This window comes from Tachysurus fulvidraco, chromosome 23 (genome assembly GCF_022655615.1).
Source record: "Tachysurus fulvidraco isolate hzauxx_2018 chromosome 23, HZAU_PFXX_2.0, whole genome shotgun sequence".
Taxonomy (NCBI): domain Eukaryota; kingdom Metazoa; phylum Chordata; class Actinopteri; order Siluriformes; family Bagridae; genus Tachysurus; species Tachysurus fulvidraco.
Genome location: NC_062540.1, coordinates 4041955 through 4061798, shown reverse-complemented (window position 1 = coordinate 4061798; position 19844 = coordinate 4041955). Strand labels below are relative to the sequence as shown.

At 35.7% G+C, this 19844-nt stretch overlaps 3 protein-coding genes and 1 long non-coding RNA gene across 6 annotated transcripts in view; 3 read left to right on the top strand and 1 right to left on the bottom strand.

The window, feature by feature from the left end:
- Positions 1–531, top strand: part of hoxc10a (homeobox C10a) — a 3036-nt gene extending 2505 nt beyond the window's left edge. The window contains exon 2 of the mRNA XM_027145256.2: positions 257–531. Coding sequence (XP_027001057.1) covers positions 257–531 — 275 coding nt within the window. The remainder of the gene's footprint in view (positions 1–256) is intronic.
- LOC113642014 overlaps positions 1–1458 on the bottom strand; it is a 6918-nt gene extending 5460 nt beyond the window's left edge. For both annotated transcript variants that reach the window (XR_007139205.1, XR_007139204.1), the window contains exon 1: positions 1328–1458. This is a non-coding gene — a long non-coding RNA (uncharacterized LOC113642014). The remainder of the gene's footprint in view (positions 1–1327) is intronic.
- Positions 1423–17234, top strand: hoxc8a (homeobox C8a). 2 transcript variants are annotated; one of them, XM_027145261.2, is made up of 3 exons: positions 1423–1559; positions 13966–14365; positions 15590–17234. In XM_027145261.2, the coding sequence occupies exons 1-3, from the start codon at positions 1548–1550 to the stop codon at positions 15904–15906; spliced, it is 729 nt and encodes a 242-aa protein (XP_027001062.1). In that variant the 5' UTR covers positions 1423–1547; the 3' UTR covers positions 15907–17234. The 2 variants fall into 2 exon arrangements, with proteins under 2 accessions (XP_027001062.1, XP_027001061.1); XM_027145260.2 differs by lacking the exon at positions 1423–1559 and having other exon boundaries at positions 13552–14365.
- On the top strand, positions 7841–10256 carry hoxc9a (homeobox C9a). Its single transcript, XM_027145259.2, has 2 exons — positions 7841–8487; positions 9469–10256. Exons 1-2 carry the CDS (start codon positions 7950–7952, stop codon positions 9708–9710), a joined length of 780 nt encoding a protein of 259 aa, XP_027001060.1. The 5' UTR covers positions 7841–7949; the 3' UTR covers positions 9711–10256.
- Positions 17235–19844: the final 2610 nt, after the last annotated feature.

Sequence of the window (19844 nt, the reverse complement as noted above, 5' to 3'; positions counted from 1 at the left end):
ATATATATATATATATATATATATATATATATATATATATATACATATATATATATATATATATATAATTCACACATATAATGTATGTATATATATACACGCACACGTACATACATTTATTTAAGGTTTATACCTTTTTTATATGACCTTACTATTGTATAAGGTGTATAAGATTATATTCTATAAGGTGATTTGATAAAGTTTGATTGTCTCAATACTCAACATGAGCAAATGCCTTATCCTTTCTTTACTGCAGATGAAGTAAAATTAGAAAACACAACGGGAAACTGGCTAAAGGCTAAAAGTGGACGGAAGAAGAGATGTCCTTACACAAAGCATCAGACACTTGAGCTTGAAAAGGAGTTCTTGTTCAACATGTACTTGACTCGAGAGCGCCGTCTGGAGATCAGCAAGAGTATCAACCTCACAGACAGACAAGTCAAGATTTGGTTTCAAAACAGAAGGATGAAACTGAAGAAGCTTAACAGGGAAAGTCGGGTCCGGGACATAACGGGCTACAACTTCAACTGAAAACAGGACAAACAAGCAAAAAGCAACACAACTGTCCTCAATCATCTTTATATCAATACTTCGGACTTTCTGTCACTCACACACACACACACACACACACACACACACACACACACACACACACACACACACACACACACACACTTTTTGTCATAGGCCTAAGTTAACATTGTCGTTCAGACTCAATTCAGACTGCCGTAATTGTGTAAATTAGCGCAAACATAATGAAAAATATAAAACATTTTCCATTATGTTTTGGATCTTCGACTCGTTCAAACCTTAGGGCATGTCTTGCTATACATGAGCTATCTACCTTATGTCTTTAGATTAGCTTGTTTGTCCTTAGTGCGCGTATGTCTAAAACAATGCGTACTGTGTACTTTGCATGCCTACTGTTGATTTGTCAATTTAATTTTTAATTCGACAGAATGTTAAATAAAAAGGGGGTTGGGAAATATAATGTCCTTGCATCTCCTTCCCCTTGTATATCCTCTTTAGCTTTGAAATGACGGTAAGGTACAGAGAGAGAGAGAGAGAGAGAGAGAGAGAGAGAGAGAGAGAGAGAGAGAGAGAGAGAGAGAGAGAGAAGATTGTAGCACTTCCAATAAGAGTGGGAGTCCCCATAACGTTGATTTAAATATTATCCAGGTGACCACAGTAAGTCAAGGTCATAAAATTGTAATGTCATGACGGTCCTGCAAAGCGCTGGGGGTGGATTTTATGATCTGCAAATATAATGTGCTGGTGCAGTAAAGATGCATTAAAAAGCGGAGTGGAGGAAGGCTAATCCACATACCCGGGTTTGCTATGTGCTGGCCTCACTGGCGCGCTCAGGAAGCCTCTTTAATGGCTATGGAAAAACACAACGCTCACACAGCAGCCAGTCGACATGGATGTAAGATAAGCATCATCATCATCATAATCAACAACATCATCAACGACAACAAAAACATCAACCAATCAATCAATCAATCAATCCGTGGATCATATCATACACAGATAAACAGATTGCAAGAATGGCTGAAAAGGTAAGACTGTTTTTTCCATTAAGTTTGTGGAATCCCTAAATAATAATTTTGTATATCCATAGGCAACTTATAATATTGCTGTTTAGAAAATGTGCGTTTGTTTATCACACTAGTAAAATAAATTTCTAAGACATTATGGATATATTTTTTGGACATTTATAATCTATAATCGGTATACTAATAGACGGTTGTGATTGTAGATCTAACTTTTAACATGTCAATGTTGAAATGTTTGAAACATCTGTCACAATTACATGACCATACTTAATAATGATTGCTCTTTCTTTTTAACTTCGATGGTAAAATGGGATAGCTTTATCACTAGTCCGCTAGTTTTTGTTAACTTTTTTACATGTCTTATGGCATATTTTAGCTAATGCATAAAAACATTCTGGTTGCCTGTTAAAGGTTTAAAAGACTTGTACTACTACGTGGCGGAGACTAATTATCAAAAATACGCAGTCAATGGTTACATGCCACCCGATCCGATCTAAAGTAGAACAAAATTCTTACTTGTTTTGCGAATTGTTATTTTGTCTTCCCCGGCGAATAACGGCGTCACGCGCAGCTGGTGCGTGGTTTAGGTAGTTTCATGTTGTTGGGATTGAGCTTCCTGGCTCGACAACAAGAAACTGCCTTGATTACGTCAGTTCGGCTTCATCAAGGGCGACAATTGCCGTTAAATTACACCCTGTGCAGTGCAGTCTTCGCAAATGGCATTGTAAATGAACTAAACGGTTATAGCCACGGTGGGCTTCTTTTCTCTTTGCTCGGGTTTTAAGTGCTGGGCTGTAAAAAGGTTTTAGGCTCTCGGAGGGGGAAAAAGGTTGTAAACATTACATGGGGTAAGCCTCGACCGCACCGAAATGTCTCTAACTGAAGTTGTGCATTTGGATTGCCTTGGCTGCGAAGTGTTAAGAGCGGCGTTCAAGTTGGTATCCAGAGGAAATAATTAAGCTGCGAGTAATGTAAGGGGAAGGAAAAAGAGCTGATTAGCTAGAGATAGATAGATAGATAGATAGATAGATAGATAGATAGATAGATAGATAGATAGATAGACAGACAGACAGACAGATAGATAGATAGATAGATAGATAGATAGATAGATAGATAGATAGATAGATAGATAGATAGATAAATGAGTATGAAGGTTTATTGGATTTGCTGCAATGTATATTCTAAAACAAGACTGATTGTTATGGTTTGGTGTGGTTTTACGTTTTACACTACATATAGAGACTGATTGACAATGGAGAGAGAGAGAGAGAGAGAGAGAGAGAGAGAGAGAGAGAGAGAGAGAGAGAGAGAGAGTGTGTGTGTGTGTGTGTGTGTGTGTCTGCGTGTGTGTGTGTGCGTGTGTGTGCGTGTGTCAGCGAGCTAGAGAGAGAGAGAGAGAGAGAGAGAGAGAGAGAGAGAGAGAGAGAGAGAGAGAGAGAGAGAGAACTGAGAACAATATGATATTCTACAAATATGCAAATGTACTAATTTGAACTATTTGAGAAACCATATTTTACTCTATTCTGAACTTGGACAAAAACAGTGTATGCTGTAATATAATTACGTTAATTTCTAAACGTAATCACAATTTTATATGTATTCATTCTATTAATGGTTTAATACATACACTCTAATCCTCTACTTTTTATATGTATTTTATATTTATGTATTAAGTGCATGACGTAAAAAATTTCTTAAATGAGAAATTTAGGTCATAGCACAATTTGAAAATAAATATAAAATCAGGAATACAAACAGGCTGGATATTAGGTTTTTAGGTGATTATTACATCAGTTAAATAATAAATTGAAAATATTCTTACCACAAAATTGTTTTCTAACGTATAAATCCAATTCAGCTTTCTGTTATATGTATATTTGTTTAATACATCGTAGCTGATAATTTCATGTTTTATACCTAAGCCACAAAGAGATTTACTAAAAATAAAACGTTTTTAAGGTGGTATTTCGCGTTCCAATGTGCACACAACTATGAAACCATGCCAAAAAAATAAAACAAACAAAAATATGTTAAATATAAAATCAATGAGAGAACGGCTTTTTAATATGTTTATTACGTTATTGTAGACATCTCTATTGCAGTAGTTACCCTATAAACATATACACATACACAATTATCACATGTACACAACTTTCCCCTTCTCCTTTCTCTGTGTTTATAGATTGGATTTCAGTAGTTAAGTAAAAACCGCAGTATAGTGAATTACAGTATGAAATTGAATCCAAAAGTCAGATGCAGATTTTTAAAAATTTCACAGTGTATTAAGATATGAACACTCCTGTTTTAAATATAAAAGGGTCGATATGGATTTAGCCATCTTTGGTTGTTTTGTTAACCCCCCTCCAATGCCTTCAGTTGTTTTGTGACGGGAGGAGACAGTCTGGAATCCAAAGTCATTTTCATTCAGTTGCGTGAATGGGGAACGCCTCTGGAATGCGTCACCAACAAAGAGTTTACAGCATACGAAATTACCCCCACAGGACATTACCGCCTATAGTACATGGATAATTTTCTTAAAGGCAATTTCCTTCCAATATCTTACAGATAAGCATATAAGTGTAAATTTAAGAAATCATGGCATAACTTATAAATACTCTTAAATTGTTGAACTAAATCCATTAGCATACTATACCACTGGTCTAGTGGACAGACTGAATACAGAAATTGTGGAAAAAGTAGCATAGAAAATCAGTTATTAATAACCCGACCAGTCAATAAACTCATTAAAGTGTAGTTTTACACATATAAATTGCAACAAAATGTTATTCAGAAAAAAACGTTTTAATAATTTAATACAATAAAATTCATTACATACAGGCATATTTGATAATAGTGTATGAGTTATAGTACAGTAACCACAAGTTACGTATATGGCCGAAGAAAATAGATCATAGGTTTCATTATGCGTATTTCTCATATAAACGATCACAATTGCCAGGCATCAAGAAATTCTATTATTTGTGTGGATAATGTTAACTTTAGTATGTTTAGTACCATAAATGGCCAATTGCGTTTTGTGTAATGGGCTCTCAGATTGCGAACAGATGGTACCTTCCATATAAGGTTGTAAGGCGAGGATAAGGATGAGCAGCCTATTCTACTTAATTGAAAATATTTCCTTTCATACAATTAACTATAATATATGGAATGCTTACAAAGGTAGTACTTGGGGTGGGGACATTTTTTTTACATTTTCATCTCATTTGAATAAATGAGTGTGCTATCATTCATCTTTTTAATATTACCATCTTCGTCTATTCTATTATCATCATAATTATATATATATATATATATATATATATATATATATATATATATATATATATATATATATATATATATATATATAAAATATATTATATGTGTGTGTGTGTGTGTGTGTGTGTGTGTGTGTGTGTGTGTGTGTGTGTGTGTGTGCGTGCGTGCGTGTGTGTGTGTGTGTGTGTGTGTGTGTGTGTGTGTGTGTGTGTGTGAGTGTGTAGCGTAGTACAGCAGATATGACTAACCCAACTAGTCAATAAACCTCGACACATTAAAATGTAGTTTAGACAGACAGATAGATAGATAGATAGATAGATAGATAGATAGATAGATAGATAGATAGATAGATAGATAGATAGATAGATAGATCAAACTACTTCAAAAATAACTTTTAGATGTTATTCGTAATAAGTTATACTTTAAAACTTCCGTACAATTCTATTTTTTAATCTTGAATATGACTTAGTGTTATGCTATATAATATTTTGCCCAATCCGGAAGGCCAGGTGTAACCATATTTTCCTCGCTTCCGGGACTTTAACTGAAACTCTGGCAGGGTCAGAATGTTACTAATGTGTTTTGTAGGAGCAATCAAACAATCGAGGTGAGTATTCGACTAATAAAATGAAATAAACCTAAACTGCTACAACTAGCATTAAACGAAGAAGTTACTAATTTATATAGAAATAACTTTAGTTTATAAAATAAATAGAAATAGCTTTAGTAATAGCTTTAGCTTTATTTTCCCAGCTCCTTCCCACTGCTTTAAAATAAATAAATAAACAAACAAACAAATAAATAAATAAATAAATAGCACCAAATTTAAGAAAAAGATTAACATGTATAAAATACTTTCTTCCATTTTCTATTTTATTTCAATCGTACAAACATAGAATCGTTGTAATTGAACAATCTGAAACAAACATAAAGATACTATTCAAAGTTAAATTGCATTAAATTTAATGACTGAAAACAATAAGAATTAAACAAATGTTTTAGAAAACAAAACAAGGAAAGAAGTAAAGGAAGTTCGTAAAATTCATGTAATTTATTATCCAATCAAAGACAAATTTTTAAAGATATATTTAGCTTTCTCGAATGCTGTTTCAAAAAGTATTGAAAATCATGTGCTAGTAACCTGTGCACAATGCTGGCCAGTGCAAATACACACAATAGTTATGTTGATCAAGTATCTATGTGTTTCAGTACAAGTTTACAATACAAAGCTAATAGTTTTATAGCGACTCCACTGGCTCCAAATGTTCTCAGGGAAGATCGTGTTTCAGTGGATATGTTTTGTTGCTACTTCGGTGTTAGAGTACACTTATGTCTGCTCTGCAATGAAAAAAAAGGAACATTTTGGTGAGGCCAAAGATCAGTCAGCATACTATTATGTAATGTAATTTCTAAAACTTTTATTATCTAGAGTAAGAAAATGTAACAAAAGTGAAAGCTTTGCATTATTTTCTCGTCTAGAGTCTGATGCACAAACATTCGCGAAAATGCTGGTTCTACTGTAAAGTTTCTCGGTCAGTGTGGATTATTTAGCAATAGCTTTGAAACAGTAGATCAACATTTCCATATTGTTTTTAAACAGATGATACTTCTAAACGGTCACTGACAAATGCTATTAAAGTCTCAAGTTTGTTAAAATAATATCATACAAAAATACCCAGTTTATTATTGCCACGTCCGTTTTTTGTCGAAATGTTCGAAATTCCAGGTAAAGTAGGGTAAGAGCTATTTACCTTTTTGACAGGGCAAGTTTGGGGCACACCCACTTCAGAGTGTTGTAATAAACAAGGTGCCTAATATTCCAATAAATTATAAATACGTGAATTTCTTACGTATTGGAAGCTAACATTATTCAGTTTTTTTTTTTGTTTTTTTTTTGGTACTTCCCGTTTGATACGGGTATTTGCAAAAAAAAATGTTAAAGTACAAATACAAATTATTTTTAAAATAAGCATACTGCTCCACTAAATGTCCAACAAAGTATATAAAGTAATTATTTATATTAATTATTGTAAATAACAAGGCCATGCTCTGCTGTATTAACAGGACAATTACTTATGCAGATTTCTTTATTGTTTTTCAATAGTATCCGTTGAATATAAACCACCAAATATATTTCCAGATTAATTTAAAGTTAAATATAACTGGTAAATAAATGAGCACGCAGTGCGTGAGCACTCAAGTGTTTGATTGTAGAAAACCTAAAACTCTATTGCACATCGAGCCTCCATTTTGGCTTGGTGATTGCTGTTTTTATACTGTAACTACAGGATACTCTAATGCAGTTTTATTAACGACGCGTTTATGAACAATCTTTTTTTTCTCATAAAAATTTATTGAGGGACATCAAAGAATGCACCACCACTTGCCGAAAATAATCGCTGTTGTGGCCATGTGTTCAAGCTCCGTTTTCCACCTCCTTAAGTTGTTAAAACTCCGTTTTATGAGGGATGCCCCAGTCGTGGTTTATTTAAAACTGGTGGTTACCAAAGTTTCAGTGAGAAACTTCAAGCTAAATCCTACTGAACCACAAAACAATTTTAGTTTTATTTGCGTTTAACATAGTCCGTCTCTTACAGCAATTAGTTAAAAAATATAAAGTAATAAAACCATCAACGACTTACGTAGATAATGGATTGTTAATTATAATAACAATGGGGAAAGGATGCGCAAAACCCAGATAAAGCAAATCGAGACGGCTATATGCTCGACAAAGATGAATTACAGAGACAAATAGTCCCCAATAACATAAAAAAATATTTCGCTTCTAAGCCAAATATCTTCTCTGAGAGGAAAAATACATGTTAGGGCAATATAATATCTATCTCTATAGTATGTAAGGTTACCTAATGAAACATCTGAATTAAGCAGCCTAGTGGAATCCTGAAGCGAATTGCAAGACAACCCGCGCATTGATCTGCTGTGAGCTTTTTTCCAGGGGGTAAATGTAGTCACGTGTTTAGTAGTCATCCAATCGCGGCCGGGGAAGCTTTCAGAAATAATTACCTGGCTTGATTGTTCTATGGGCAGATAAAAAAAGTACACATGCACTCCATATAATAATCGGATGCATGTAAAAGAGACGGAAACAGCGCCATGTCGACTACGGGTCCCATAAGTAATTATTATGTGGATTCCTTGATCAACCATGAGAGCGAGGATGTTCTGGCGTCTCGTTTCCCGACTACTGCTCCGATATCCTCCGGCTCACGCCCGACGCCTCTCGTGCCGGAGTGCGTGGATTATCCGTCGTGCAGTTTTGCCCCGAAACCACCAGTTTTTACTACCTCTTGGGCCCCTGGTCATTCACAGTCGTCGGTGGTTTACCACCCGTACACACACCAACCTCACTTAGGAACAGACTCGAGGTATGTCCGCTCGTGGCTAGAGCCTATTCCTGGTACTGTGTCCTTTCCAGGCTATGCAGCTAACAGCAGGCACTACGCGCTAAAGCCTGACGCCTTTCAGGATCCCCGAACTACAGACTGTTTAGCTTCAAACGGACGCACCTATTCGGATTATGTCTACTGTTCTGCGGTCGACATCAGGGATAAGCAACAGAATGCATCTTCCCCAGAGCCTGAGATCGTTTCTTCCGGAAAGCACAAAGAGGAGAAGGCTGAACTGGACCCAAGTAAGTTAAAAGCCATTCTTGTTTACAGCTGCATTTGAGACGCCTCGGGTTTATTGCGTTCGCTTGGTGGTTGGCTGTGTCGTCCGTTGTAAAACCAAGTTCTAAAGCCTTTCATCTCGCCCCTGCCGTTCTCGGCTGGCTCAAGTCTGCTTTTGGGGCTGTCTATAGAAGACAAACGCCGTAAGACAGGGCTGTAAAACGGGTAGCGGGTTATAAAACGGTCTTCCTCGAAGGACAGGTCTGGAGAGGCAATGGATTCTGAGCGTACACTGAATCTTGGTTATAATTACAATGTATAATTAGGCAGATATTAGGCAGATACTACAGATATTATATGCATTCTTTTAAGTGCTAGATGTGTGGCCAATGTGTTGCCCTAACAGTACCTTATTGGATTATAGTAAACAAAGAAAAGAATTGATTTTAACCGCCCTTGAAATAATAGGATTACAACGGTCTGTGCTACTGCTACCTCTAAATCTGGGATACATTCGTATAGAATCAAGGTTAATATAACTTCCTTTGGGAAATGAACTTGTGTAGAATATAAACCAGATTTTATACGCTTATGAAAGCATAGAACAATTTTAACAGAAATAAACCCATAAGAACTTCACGAGACAACAAATGGAATGTAAAAGAGTCCATTAAGTGCAAAGTAGAACGTTTTCACTACAGACTTGAGCCACAAGGGGTATTAGGCATTTTATGGTCCTATAAAGCGAAAAGATCTATTCAAAACTTTACGACGCCAATTCTCACAGCTAGTAAGCAGATTCAAAGCTAAAAACAGACTTTTGATGCTTTGGAATGTAAATATTGGTTGATATAATGCTTTACTTACTTTAAATTACACTAAAACTGTTGTTTATAGTGATTATATTTTCTAACACGGTATCAAGGATTTATAAACATTTTAAGCGACATCAGGTTAGAAATGTTTACTTATAACGTTGTCTAAAATTTTCCATTGTTTTACAGATAATCCCGTGGCCAACTGGATCCACGCGCGCTCCACACGAAAGAAGCGATGCCCTTATACAAAATATCAAACACTTGAACTCGAAAAGGAATTTTTATTCAATATGTATCTAACAAGAGACCGGCGATACGAGGTGGCCAGAGTGCTGAACCTGACGGAACGACAGGTCAAAATCTGGTTCCAGAACCGACGAATGAAGATGAAGAAAATGAACAAGGAAAAGAGCGACAACAAAGAATAAATTGTCAACACTTTTACTCAATACAGACTGAAGGAAAGTTTAGAAATTTGTCTTAAGTCTTAACAATTATCAGCGTCCTTGTCACAGGAACAGAAAACACCAAGACACAACGATAGTGTTCTTGATACGTAGTAATTATGATTTCGTGTGACTGCAATTTTACCAACCTTTGTTGTATTAACACTATAAATAATTGCACAACTCAGCTTATTAGGATTTAGATTACGTTTCTTCAATTTTACATTCTTTCAGAGCTGCCCCAGGCGTAGAAGCAAGACAATACTTGAACACCTCAACTTATAAACTTCCTAATTTATAATGTTTACCTGAATGTTTCTCCGATGTGTGTTTTGTTTTTGTTTTGTTTTATTTTGTAAAAGATGTAGAACTTCGATATTTTGTAACGAGTAACATAGTTTAAAACATTTGTGTCAGTGTTTTGCTGTTTTTAATGTAAATGTTTGTGCATTTTCATTCATTATTTTTCATAAAATTGTAAAAAAAAAATGTATTGTAGATTCTTAAATATACTCTACTGCCATCTTATTATTAGCGTAACTGATTTTGTCACATTTTCTGACTATGCGTGTTATAAAAACGGAGACATTTGAAGCTGGTTGCAGTGTTGCTTGGCCTCCACGTAGCAATGTCCTCATCTGGAAAGAATCGAGGTTGGGCTCACTGGGAAAGTCATGCACGATGACACGGGTACACTGTAAAACGTGTACGACGCTAGTCAACGTTCATGTCAAATGTTGCCCTTAAACCTGGGCCTACAAATTTTCTAAACACACCGGCATATATATGTTTTATATATGTGTGTTTGGAATATGTGTGTGTGTGTGTGTGTGTGTGTGTGTGTGTGTGTGTGTGTGTGTGTGTGTGTGTGTGTGTGTGTGTGTGTGTGTGTGTGTGTGTGTGGCTTAAATAATTTTAAGTTTTAAATTAATTTAAATTTAACTAAAAATTTGCTACCGGCATGTGTGCCGATATATATATATAAACACATATGCCGGTGTGTTTGGAATATTTGTAGTGTGTGTGTGTGTATGTGTGTGTGTGTGTGTGTGTGTGTGTGTGTGTGTGTGTGTGTGTGTGTGTGTGTGTGTGTCTGTGTGTGTGTGTGTGTGGCTTCACAGTCGTTGAAACGAATCAACAATTTAAACAACAAAAACCAACCAAGAGCAAGAATCACATATAATAAAATAAAAATCTTCTCTGGTTCATAATATTTTTCATAGACAAATCTAAACGAGTAATCGAATTAAACCACCTAAATAAATAATGGTAGAATATATACATATATTCTGCATCACATTTATCATTGCTTGTGCAAGCATCGCAGTAAACACTCACTAACAGTTAGATTATCTACAATTAACGATCCGTGTTTGATCACTACAGTTTTGGGAAACTTGGCATTTCTTTAATATACTAAACTTTTATGAAGATTCTTTAGATCTAGAATAGACCTCCGCATCAAAATGCATTGAGCTGAGATTCAGGCCTATTTACGAAAAAAATGTTTTGAGTGTTTCTTTGAGTATTTAGTTATATAATTATTATTGGTTATTTTAATTAAACTTAGACACTGAGATTGCGGTACATTGTTTTATCTCTCTGTAGGCATAGACATTTATACGTCTACACATGGATTTAGGTACAATTATTTGATATGTCTGGCTTTGGTTTCCTGTGCTCAGCTGAAACTGTCTTTTTGTGACTCTTAACAATGCGAACAGGATGCCGAGATTTCAAAGCACAGTCAGCCGCATTTCCGCACAGGACAAAAATGCTAGTTTTACAACCCTTTTGGAGTTTACGTTGTTTGTCGCAGATGCAGATGAACAAAGAAAACCTGGCTAACTGGCTAGACGTCTGGGCTAAATTACTTTATGGCTTAGTAGGCTGGTGGAGGTGCTGTTCACGTAAACGGATTCACTCAGCATGTTGGACTAAGACAACTGAATATCGCCAACTGCAGACAACTGAAACAACGCATATATTTTCACTTTAAGGTACGTGTGAACTGTTCACGTGTGTGACTCGTGAATTTGCCAGTGTAAACTTAATACAACTCGTTATTTGACGCGACAGATTCGCTGCTTTTTTCTTATTTACGTTTGAGATTTAAGCAAAGCTTTTTTTGTATGTAGCACTCAGTGAGTAAAAGAATCAAATATATTCAATCTGCCATATTTTATGATAGTGTTTGTCTGGAACTTGCCTCGCTTTGAATTGACCGATTATTTTTTTTAAAAATGTAAATCTAACGCTAGATGGCGATGTTGCCTTACAGTTTGGGGAATTTAAGCTCGACCTGCGCTGGTAAAACTGCTAGAAAGAATGGAAGTTTTTGCTATTAATCAAGCGTTCGTCTCATCCAGTAATAAATTGTCAACAATCTGATGTGTTAAACAGTCATTCATTTAATCACTGTGCTTAAATATTTTTTTTTCTAATTTTAATTTTTTTCGAATTCTTGATGTCATTTTATGCCTTTTCATGCGCTTATGTGCTTTTCATATTTGTCTGTTTTTCTAAAAGCCAGTGTAAACATTTCTGTACTTGTAAGAAATATCAATATAATATAATATAATATAATATAATATAATATAATATAATATAATATAATATAATATAATATTATATAATATAATATATATTTTGTTTCGATCGTATTAATGTTTAAGTATTTGCATTTTTGAAATACAAATATAATACAAATACAAATAAGAATTAATGCACCACTGGGCCTGCAGCAGTTAAACCATGCCACTGACACAGATACAAACAGTAGCCCATATCTGCATCTTTATACACTAAAAGAAGTCTATAAATTTAGAGTGTGGGCCTCTTATATTTAACGACTAAGTGTAAAAATCGTCAGAAACGCTACAACCACATGCTCATATTTTGTGGAGGCCCACAACCAGCAGAACAAAACAACGCATTAACACTTCTCCTAAAATACCTAATAGTAATTACTGAATATTGTACTGATACATTTAGTAAGGTTTACGAGTATACGAAGAGCCTACTGTGTCAGTGTTAATTTTGTGTGTGTCAGCGCTAATGGTAAAAATAGTAATAGCAACAGCAGGCCAATAGCATAATCTTACCAATATTACAGCTCCAGCAATTCATTTCCATCCGTCACTACAATTATAGTTGCATCCCTACCAATAATCTAACACGAATAATAATTCAAATAAGATAAAAAAAAATCGAAATATTATTATTATTAGTCTTACATATATTAGTGGTGATACCTAAAATTGTAGTGACGGATGGAAATGCAATGTATTACTTGTTTTTGTCATTAAGTGTAAGTTGGTTCATATAAGACGTATAGCTTATTTTTATTTTCTATGTACTATGCCTACTGAGAGCTTTATACGTACTACTGTGCAGCCCTTGCACTGTGAGACTTTTTACATAGGCCCTACCACTCCGTTATGGCTTCACTCCTCTTAAAACTTTTCATCTTGTTTTTTTTATTTTACGCCATGCCAAAGCATGTAAAAATATGCCTACTGAATTATATATATGGAACCATGCGTATTGGGAGAAAGCACGTGAAATGCAACGATAATGTGCCTTTTCGAATATAATCTGTATATCAAATTTATCAGCACGTAATTTAGCTCTACATTCAGGCAAAGCAATATTTAAACACGCATCATATCATATTCGCATATAGGGCAAAATAATCTCAAACATTTAAATAGAGTTTTGATTTTTAAATAGGACAACAAAATTCTCCTCCCTTTGAGGTCTGTAGACCCTTTGGAAACACGAAGCTGTGGGGTGGTGTGGGAAAGGGTAAGAGGGGGGCTCATTGTAGTGGGGGTGGCTGAGTAGGAAGCTAAAAAAAAAGTAAGCGCTTGTGACTGACCCGGCGGAGCTAGCCAGCTTTAACCTTAACACACATCCACCCTACACGCCAGGATTTGAGTCTGCAAAAGGGAAAAGGTTGGCGATAGGAAGAGAGAGAGAGTGAGAGAGAGAGAGAGAGAGAGAGAAAGAGTCGAATAGAGGGGAACTGGAAGTGGAGGCTGCCTCAAATTGTCCGAAGGGGCAGCATTTCTCCATCTAGTTCCGGTTGCTCTGTCTACACTGCATGCTGTTTTGGAACAGCAACAATAGGTTACCAACATTTAAACCGGAGGAATATACTTCCACCAGACTGACTGATCTTATTTAATGCGAGAAAAACATGAGTTCCTATTTTGTTAATCCTCTTTTCTCCAAGTACAAAGGCGGTGAGACGTTAGAGCCGACTTATTACGACTGTCGGTTCCCACAGAGCGTTGCACGAAGCCACACGCTTGTGTACGGACACGGAGCAGCTGCACCGAGCTTTCAGCACCCGTCACATCACGTACAGGACTTTTTTCATCACGGCACCACAGGTATCTCTAATCCCGGGTATCAGCAGAACCCATGCGCTCTGGCGTGTCATGGAGACGCGACGAAATTTTATGGATACGAAGCTCTTCCGAGGCAGTCGCTTTATGGTGCCCAGCAAGAGGCGAGTCTAGCGCAATACCCAGACTGTAAATCGTCCAATAGCTCTAACCCTGGAGAAGGACAAGGCCACTTAAATCAAAATACCTCTCCCAGTCTCATGTTCCCATGGATGCGACCTCACGGTTAGAACAAATTTATTATTATTATTATTATTATTATTATTATTATTATTATTATTATTATTATTATTATTATCACCACCCATTGTTGCTTGTCTCTATGTAATGGTTTGTGGCATGGTTTGTTTCTCTGCTTGAGCTCTACTCCGTTATGCATGCTATGTGTGTTAGCAGCGTCAAGAGCAAGTACACCCACATTTCCTGTTCTCAACACAATTTGTAAACAGGACTCGGTAGGCGATATTGGCATTAAATACAAAGTCTTTTTTAATTTTCTAAGGCTCTGTCAGTAAAACGGAGAGGGCGATTAACAACATGGACACTCACAGTCCAGTCCGGACATAGACATGTTAAAGAAGTCTATATTCACGCCGGTTCAAATTTTGTCGTTAAATTATTACAGGTATGCTTTAATTATGATTGGTCCGAGTTCATAGGGAGTTATTATTTGTTGAGGACGAAATAGCGGGTGACATTTGTAGCAGTCGCGCAAAAAAAGCGCGACGATGTCTCATCGATTAAAATGTTTTCTCTCCATACATCGAATCATCTTTAAAGGGCTGTAAAAGCTTTAAGTTACCAATCTCTCTCTCTCTCTCTCTCTCTCTCTCTCTCTCTCTCTCTCTCTCTCTCTCTCTCTCTCTCTCTCTCTGTGTGTGTGTGTGTGTGTGTGTGTGTGTGTGTGTGCGTGTGTGTGTGTGTGCGTGTGTGTGATACCTGCCGAACCTTCTGTCAAAGGTCAAGTTTGCAAGCTTAGTCTTTCAGTTTTAATAACAAGCGTTTTTCTTAAATTTTCCTAAATGTAAAATTTCTTAAGATTTTAAAGCTCAGTCTAACACAATCACAATTGATTTTCTCGTAAGAAACGGCACTGAACAGAGCCCACAAGTGTGAACTCCATCTGTGTTGGGAAACATCTCTGTCTTTGCCTAGTACACTGTAAACTGTCCAAAACATTTGATGCTGTTCCGTAGGCCTTCGCACAGGTGAATCGTTAGCGAGTGTGTGTGTGTGTGTGTGTGTGTGTGTGTGTGTGTGTGTGTGCGCGCGCGCGCGCGAGCACGCGTGTGTGTGTGTGTGTGTGTAAGAGAGACTGAGAGAGATACGAATATTATATTAATCGTGATGCCCACTGTTCATAGCAGCACAATGGGAACAGTGAATAGGTAACTTTACGTTCATTAATGCAATCAAATGATACAGAAATTTTCCCATTTCACCCCAAAGCTCCTGGGAGACGCAATGGGAGACAGACATATAGTCGCTACCAGACTCTGGAGCTGGAGAAGGAGTTTCTCTTCAATCCGTACCTGACACGCAAGCGGCGGATTGAAGTGTCCCATGCGTTGAGCTTGACTGAACGACAGGTGAAGATCTGGTTCCAAAACCGACGAATGAAGTGGAAAAAAGAGAACAACAAAGACAAGTTTCCGGGTCAGAGAGGGGAGGCCGACGCCGAAGCCGATGAAGAGGGCAATGAGAACGGAGAGGCGGAAGAAACCGAAGACAAGGAAACGGATGAGAAAGAAGAAAGCAAGGACTGATTTTATGGTCTTTTTATGGTTATATGGCGGACGGAAAGAGAAGACATTTCGGGGATAGCTAATGCAAGATGCGCCAAACAATTTGGTCAAAAGTGTGAAAAAAAAATATCCACAGACGTCCGTCTCTACATAAAAGCACTAAAATAGCTCTTTAAATTTTTAATCAGAGAAAATGAAACAAATATGTATTGCCTATGTGCAACGCTGTGAAATAGGATACATAAGAAGGTTACCAATATGCATCAACCCATATTTAAATTTTGTGACCTTCAAAGCATTATACCCGGATAACGGAATCGCTTATATTTCGTATTTGAAAAAAGTTTCGAAAAATACAATGATATTCACATGTAACGATATAATTAATATTAAGGCTTTGCAAAATACTGGCATTTGGGTGTTTACAGGGATGGTAAGCTCTTGTGTTGGTGTTGTAAATAGAATGTCACAATATTCTGGGATCATTTTATGAATTTGACTGAAATATCCAATTTAATTCCAACTCCAATATGCCAATTAAAAAACAAACAAACAAACAAAAAAAAATATTTTTTTGAAGAATCCTCGGAATATGACAATATTGCAGGAGCACCGTTGTAATGAAAATGACATTGACGTGTCGTACTGTGTATTCTGAATTTTACATGAATTAGTACTTGTAGTTTGTTATCAAGCTTTGTGAAGACGAATGGGTAAGACTGCATTTTGTAATGTTTTAGTTATTTTATGGGGATCACTAGAGATTGCAATCTCGATAAAAGCTACCTAATCAAGGGGAATTTGCAATAGATTTCTACCTAAAGACTAAGTAAAATGTTGCTTTGTAGTATGTTGAAGCCTAAGTTATATTATTTACAAATTGAACACGTTGTTCGAGCATTTATGTCTTCAGAAGACTTAAAGAGCTCAGAGCCAAGCTAACAATTTCAAGAAATTGTACTTCGCCACTACCTAATTAGACAAAGCTTTGCCTACAAAAAGTGGTTTGTTTCTCAATATCAGAGAGCAGCTTTGTTTAATAAAATAGTAATAACAGTTTTCCCCCAACAACTTAAACTGCCTATAGAGAACGCATATTTGTGCGTAAATGACCATACTTGCTACAGTTACTACACTACTTTGTTAAAGACAATGTTGTTATTTTATCGTGCTGGTGTTATAGCGTAGATTTGAAATTGCACTGAGTGTAACCTCCATGTACGTCTCGTAATATCTTACTGTTACAATATGCTCGTTTTAACTGTTCCTCATGTGAATATAGACAGAAATATGTGTGTAAATGCCACTGTTATTGACACCATCAGTAGAATAAACATGATGGCACATTCTCCTGCTTTATTATTGTTATTTATTAATGTTTCACGTTCAGTTTTCCTATCTTGACTTTACGTTCAGGTACTAATCGACTTTCTACATAAAAAATATTTTTGAGATCTGTTAGGATTTTTTTATCCTAATCATACATAACCACATTACGCTCAAGGACAAAATAAGCTATGCTAGTGTCTATGTATATTTTATGAAAGAAAAATATTGCTTCTCTTCGATATGGGTCAGACGGTTTTCCATCTTTTTAATAACAACTTAGTTATAAAAATAGCCTTTAAAATTTCCATGAAATAAAAAGGTCAATGTCAAAAATGCGCTTTCAGTATTCTGTCCAATTTATCCGGAGTTTTAAATGTTAGAGACCGCCATTCTAACAATAAATAATCACATAAGTAGAACAGAACGCCTCAAATAGCAAGCATTAGAATGGTTTTTTTTTTTTTACATTGCGCATTTCTGTGAAATGTTATTTGCAAACATCAATGCTGTTATTCTCGTGTACACTTAACTAATTTTCCAAAATGATCTTACAATAATGACTTACATAATAATTGAACATTTTGCACTAATCCTGCTTTAAAGATTGCAGGTATTACAAGCATTATTTTAAAAGAACATATTAAGATACATGATAATTGAAATGTTTTAGTTGTTTTTTGTATATTGTTTTTTCTCCACGATGTTATTATAAATAGTTTCTGTGTACAGCAGCAGTTGTGGCGTACATACATTTGCACATACATATGAAGATAGATATTTAACTCTTTAGTCAATCATGTGAATATTGATCATGTACACACAAGTACTAGTGCAATACCAATTGCTTATTCAGAATATTTGTGCGAGTAGACAGAGCACATTTTTAACGAGTTAATATTCAGCGTAGTTTGAAAGATAAACGTCGCTTGCACTACCTGTTTTATTTGTGTCAAATGTTATCCCAATAAACCAGATCACATCCTTAATCCTCCAACATCAATTACATTTCATAATGAGTAAAAAAAATACAGCAGGTGTTGCGCCCTGGAGGTTATTATGATAAAACTGACAACATGAATAAAAAATTACGTGCTATGTTAATTTGTATTTTTCTAATATAGTCTAGAAAATTATATTTGTTCTACACAACTTAGATTTGTTTTTTATGTATTTTTATGATTTACATGTAACAACAGGGCCGAAATTTAAGATATATATTTAAGTAATTCAATTTCAAAATGCTCCAAATGACTGATCATAAGTTCGTAGAAAACGTTACTTTACACTTTATCTTCGTATAATCTTTTAACATAAACCTTTAAGTAGTATAGTTTTTGAACACTATACCGGGGATACTTTGAGCTTCTATGTGTGGTTTATTAGCTCGTAAGTGTGGTAAGTGGCCCGTAAGCTCGTAAGATCTTTTACGCCTAGTAACGACAGGTAATAAAAATAGTTCGTTGCTAATAAATTTAACCCTAATTGCAGTAAACGTACAACATTTATTTGGAAAACCGACACAGAGGAAAAACTTTTAGAAGAAGTTCTTGCTTATTTGAAATACCTTATTAATTTTGACGATTATTGAATCGAAATTAATGTAATAGATGGGGTAATATGGTCAGTTTTTTTCTTCAAAGCATTGGCTGTGTTTAGGCTAAAACAATTCCAACATATAGAAATTTAAATCGAATAAACATTTTAGTTTAAAACCGATTTTACCCATGTAAAGAAAATGCGTCCTTAGATATGTTAGAGAATAAACCCTACTATAAGATATAATTATCTATAATATCGCACCTCCGCTTTGTAGGAAACGTTTCTTTATCGGTTATTGTCTTTTAAATCTTTTTCAGTGAAAATTCACTAGCAAGCTCCCAGTCCCCAGTGACGATTGTCCATCCGTCTGGCCATTGTAGTACATTCCAAATTAGGACTTTACTACACCTGCAGTAAACTTTATTGGTGGTGTAAACCCGACAGTTCGCATCCGGGCAGACGTTTTTCCCTTTTGATTTCTATAGAGCAAGACGTGCTAGAACAAGAGACAAGGAATTTAACATGGACATGGAACTGCTTGCTTTGTGTAAAATGTATGTATAAATGTTTATGTACTTATACTCGCTTGGTACTTAAAAAAGCTAGAAAAATATGCTCAACTAATCCTTGTGCAGTTCCCCAGTGAACTAAAAATGAAATTAAATAATCCACTAAGAAAAGTTATTATTTTACAGTCTGTATTTGTAATTGTGGCCTACTGAGAAATATGAAAAATGTTCTGTAACCTATTGCTGCTTCCCAGTTATATTTTTTATCAAGCCGCACAACTGTAGGTGTTTTATTTTTTAAATTATAAATAATAATTTAAATAAAACAATCAGTGATCGTACTTATACAAAAAGAACTGAAAGGAAGACATAAGTATTTTTGAAGTAAAGCGTGTGTGGGACTTTGTGGGTGAGTGCTTTTTATATTCATTTGGCATTTAACAGCACATGACCAATTTTTTACAGCACGGCACAGCACAGACTTATTTGTTTTGGAAAGGGACTTTTTTCTTTTGTATCCAGTTTTTGTATGCATTACAACATATGTAAAGACACGACTGTGTGCTCTCTATTTTGTATGAA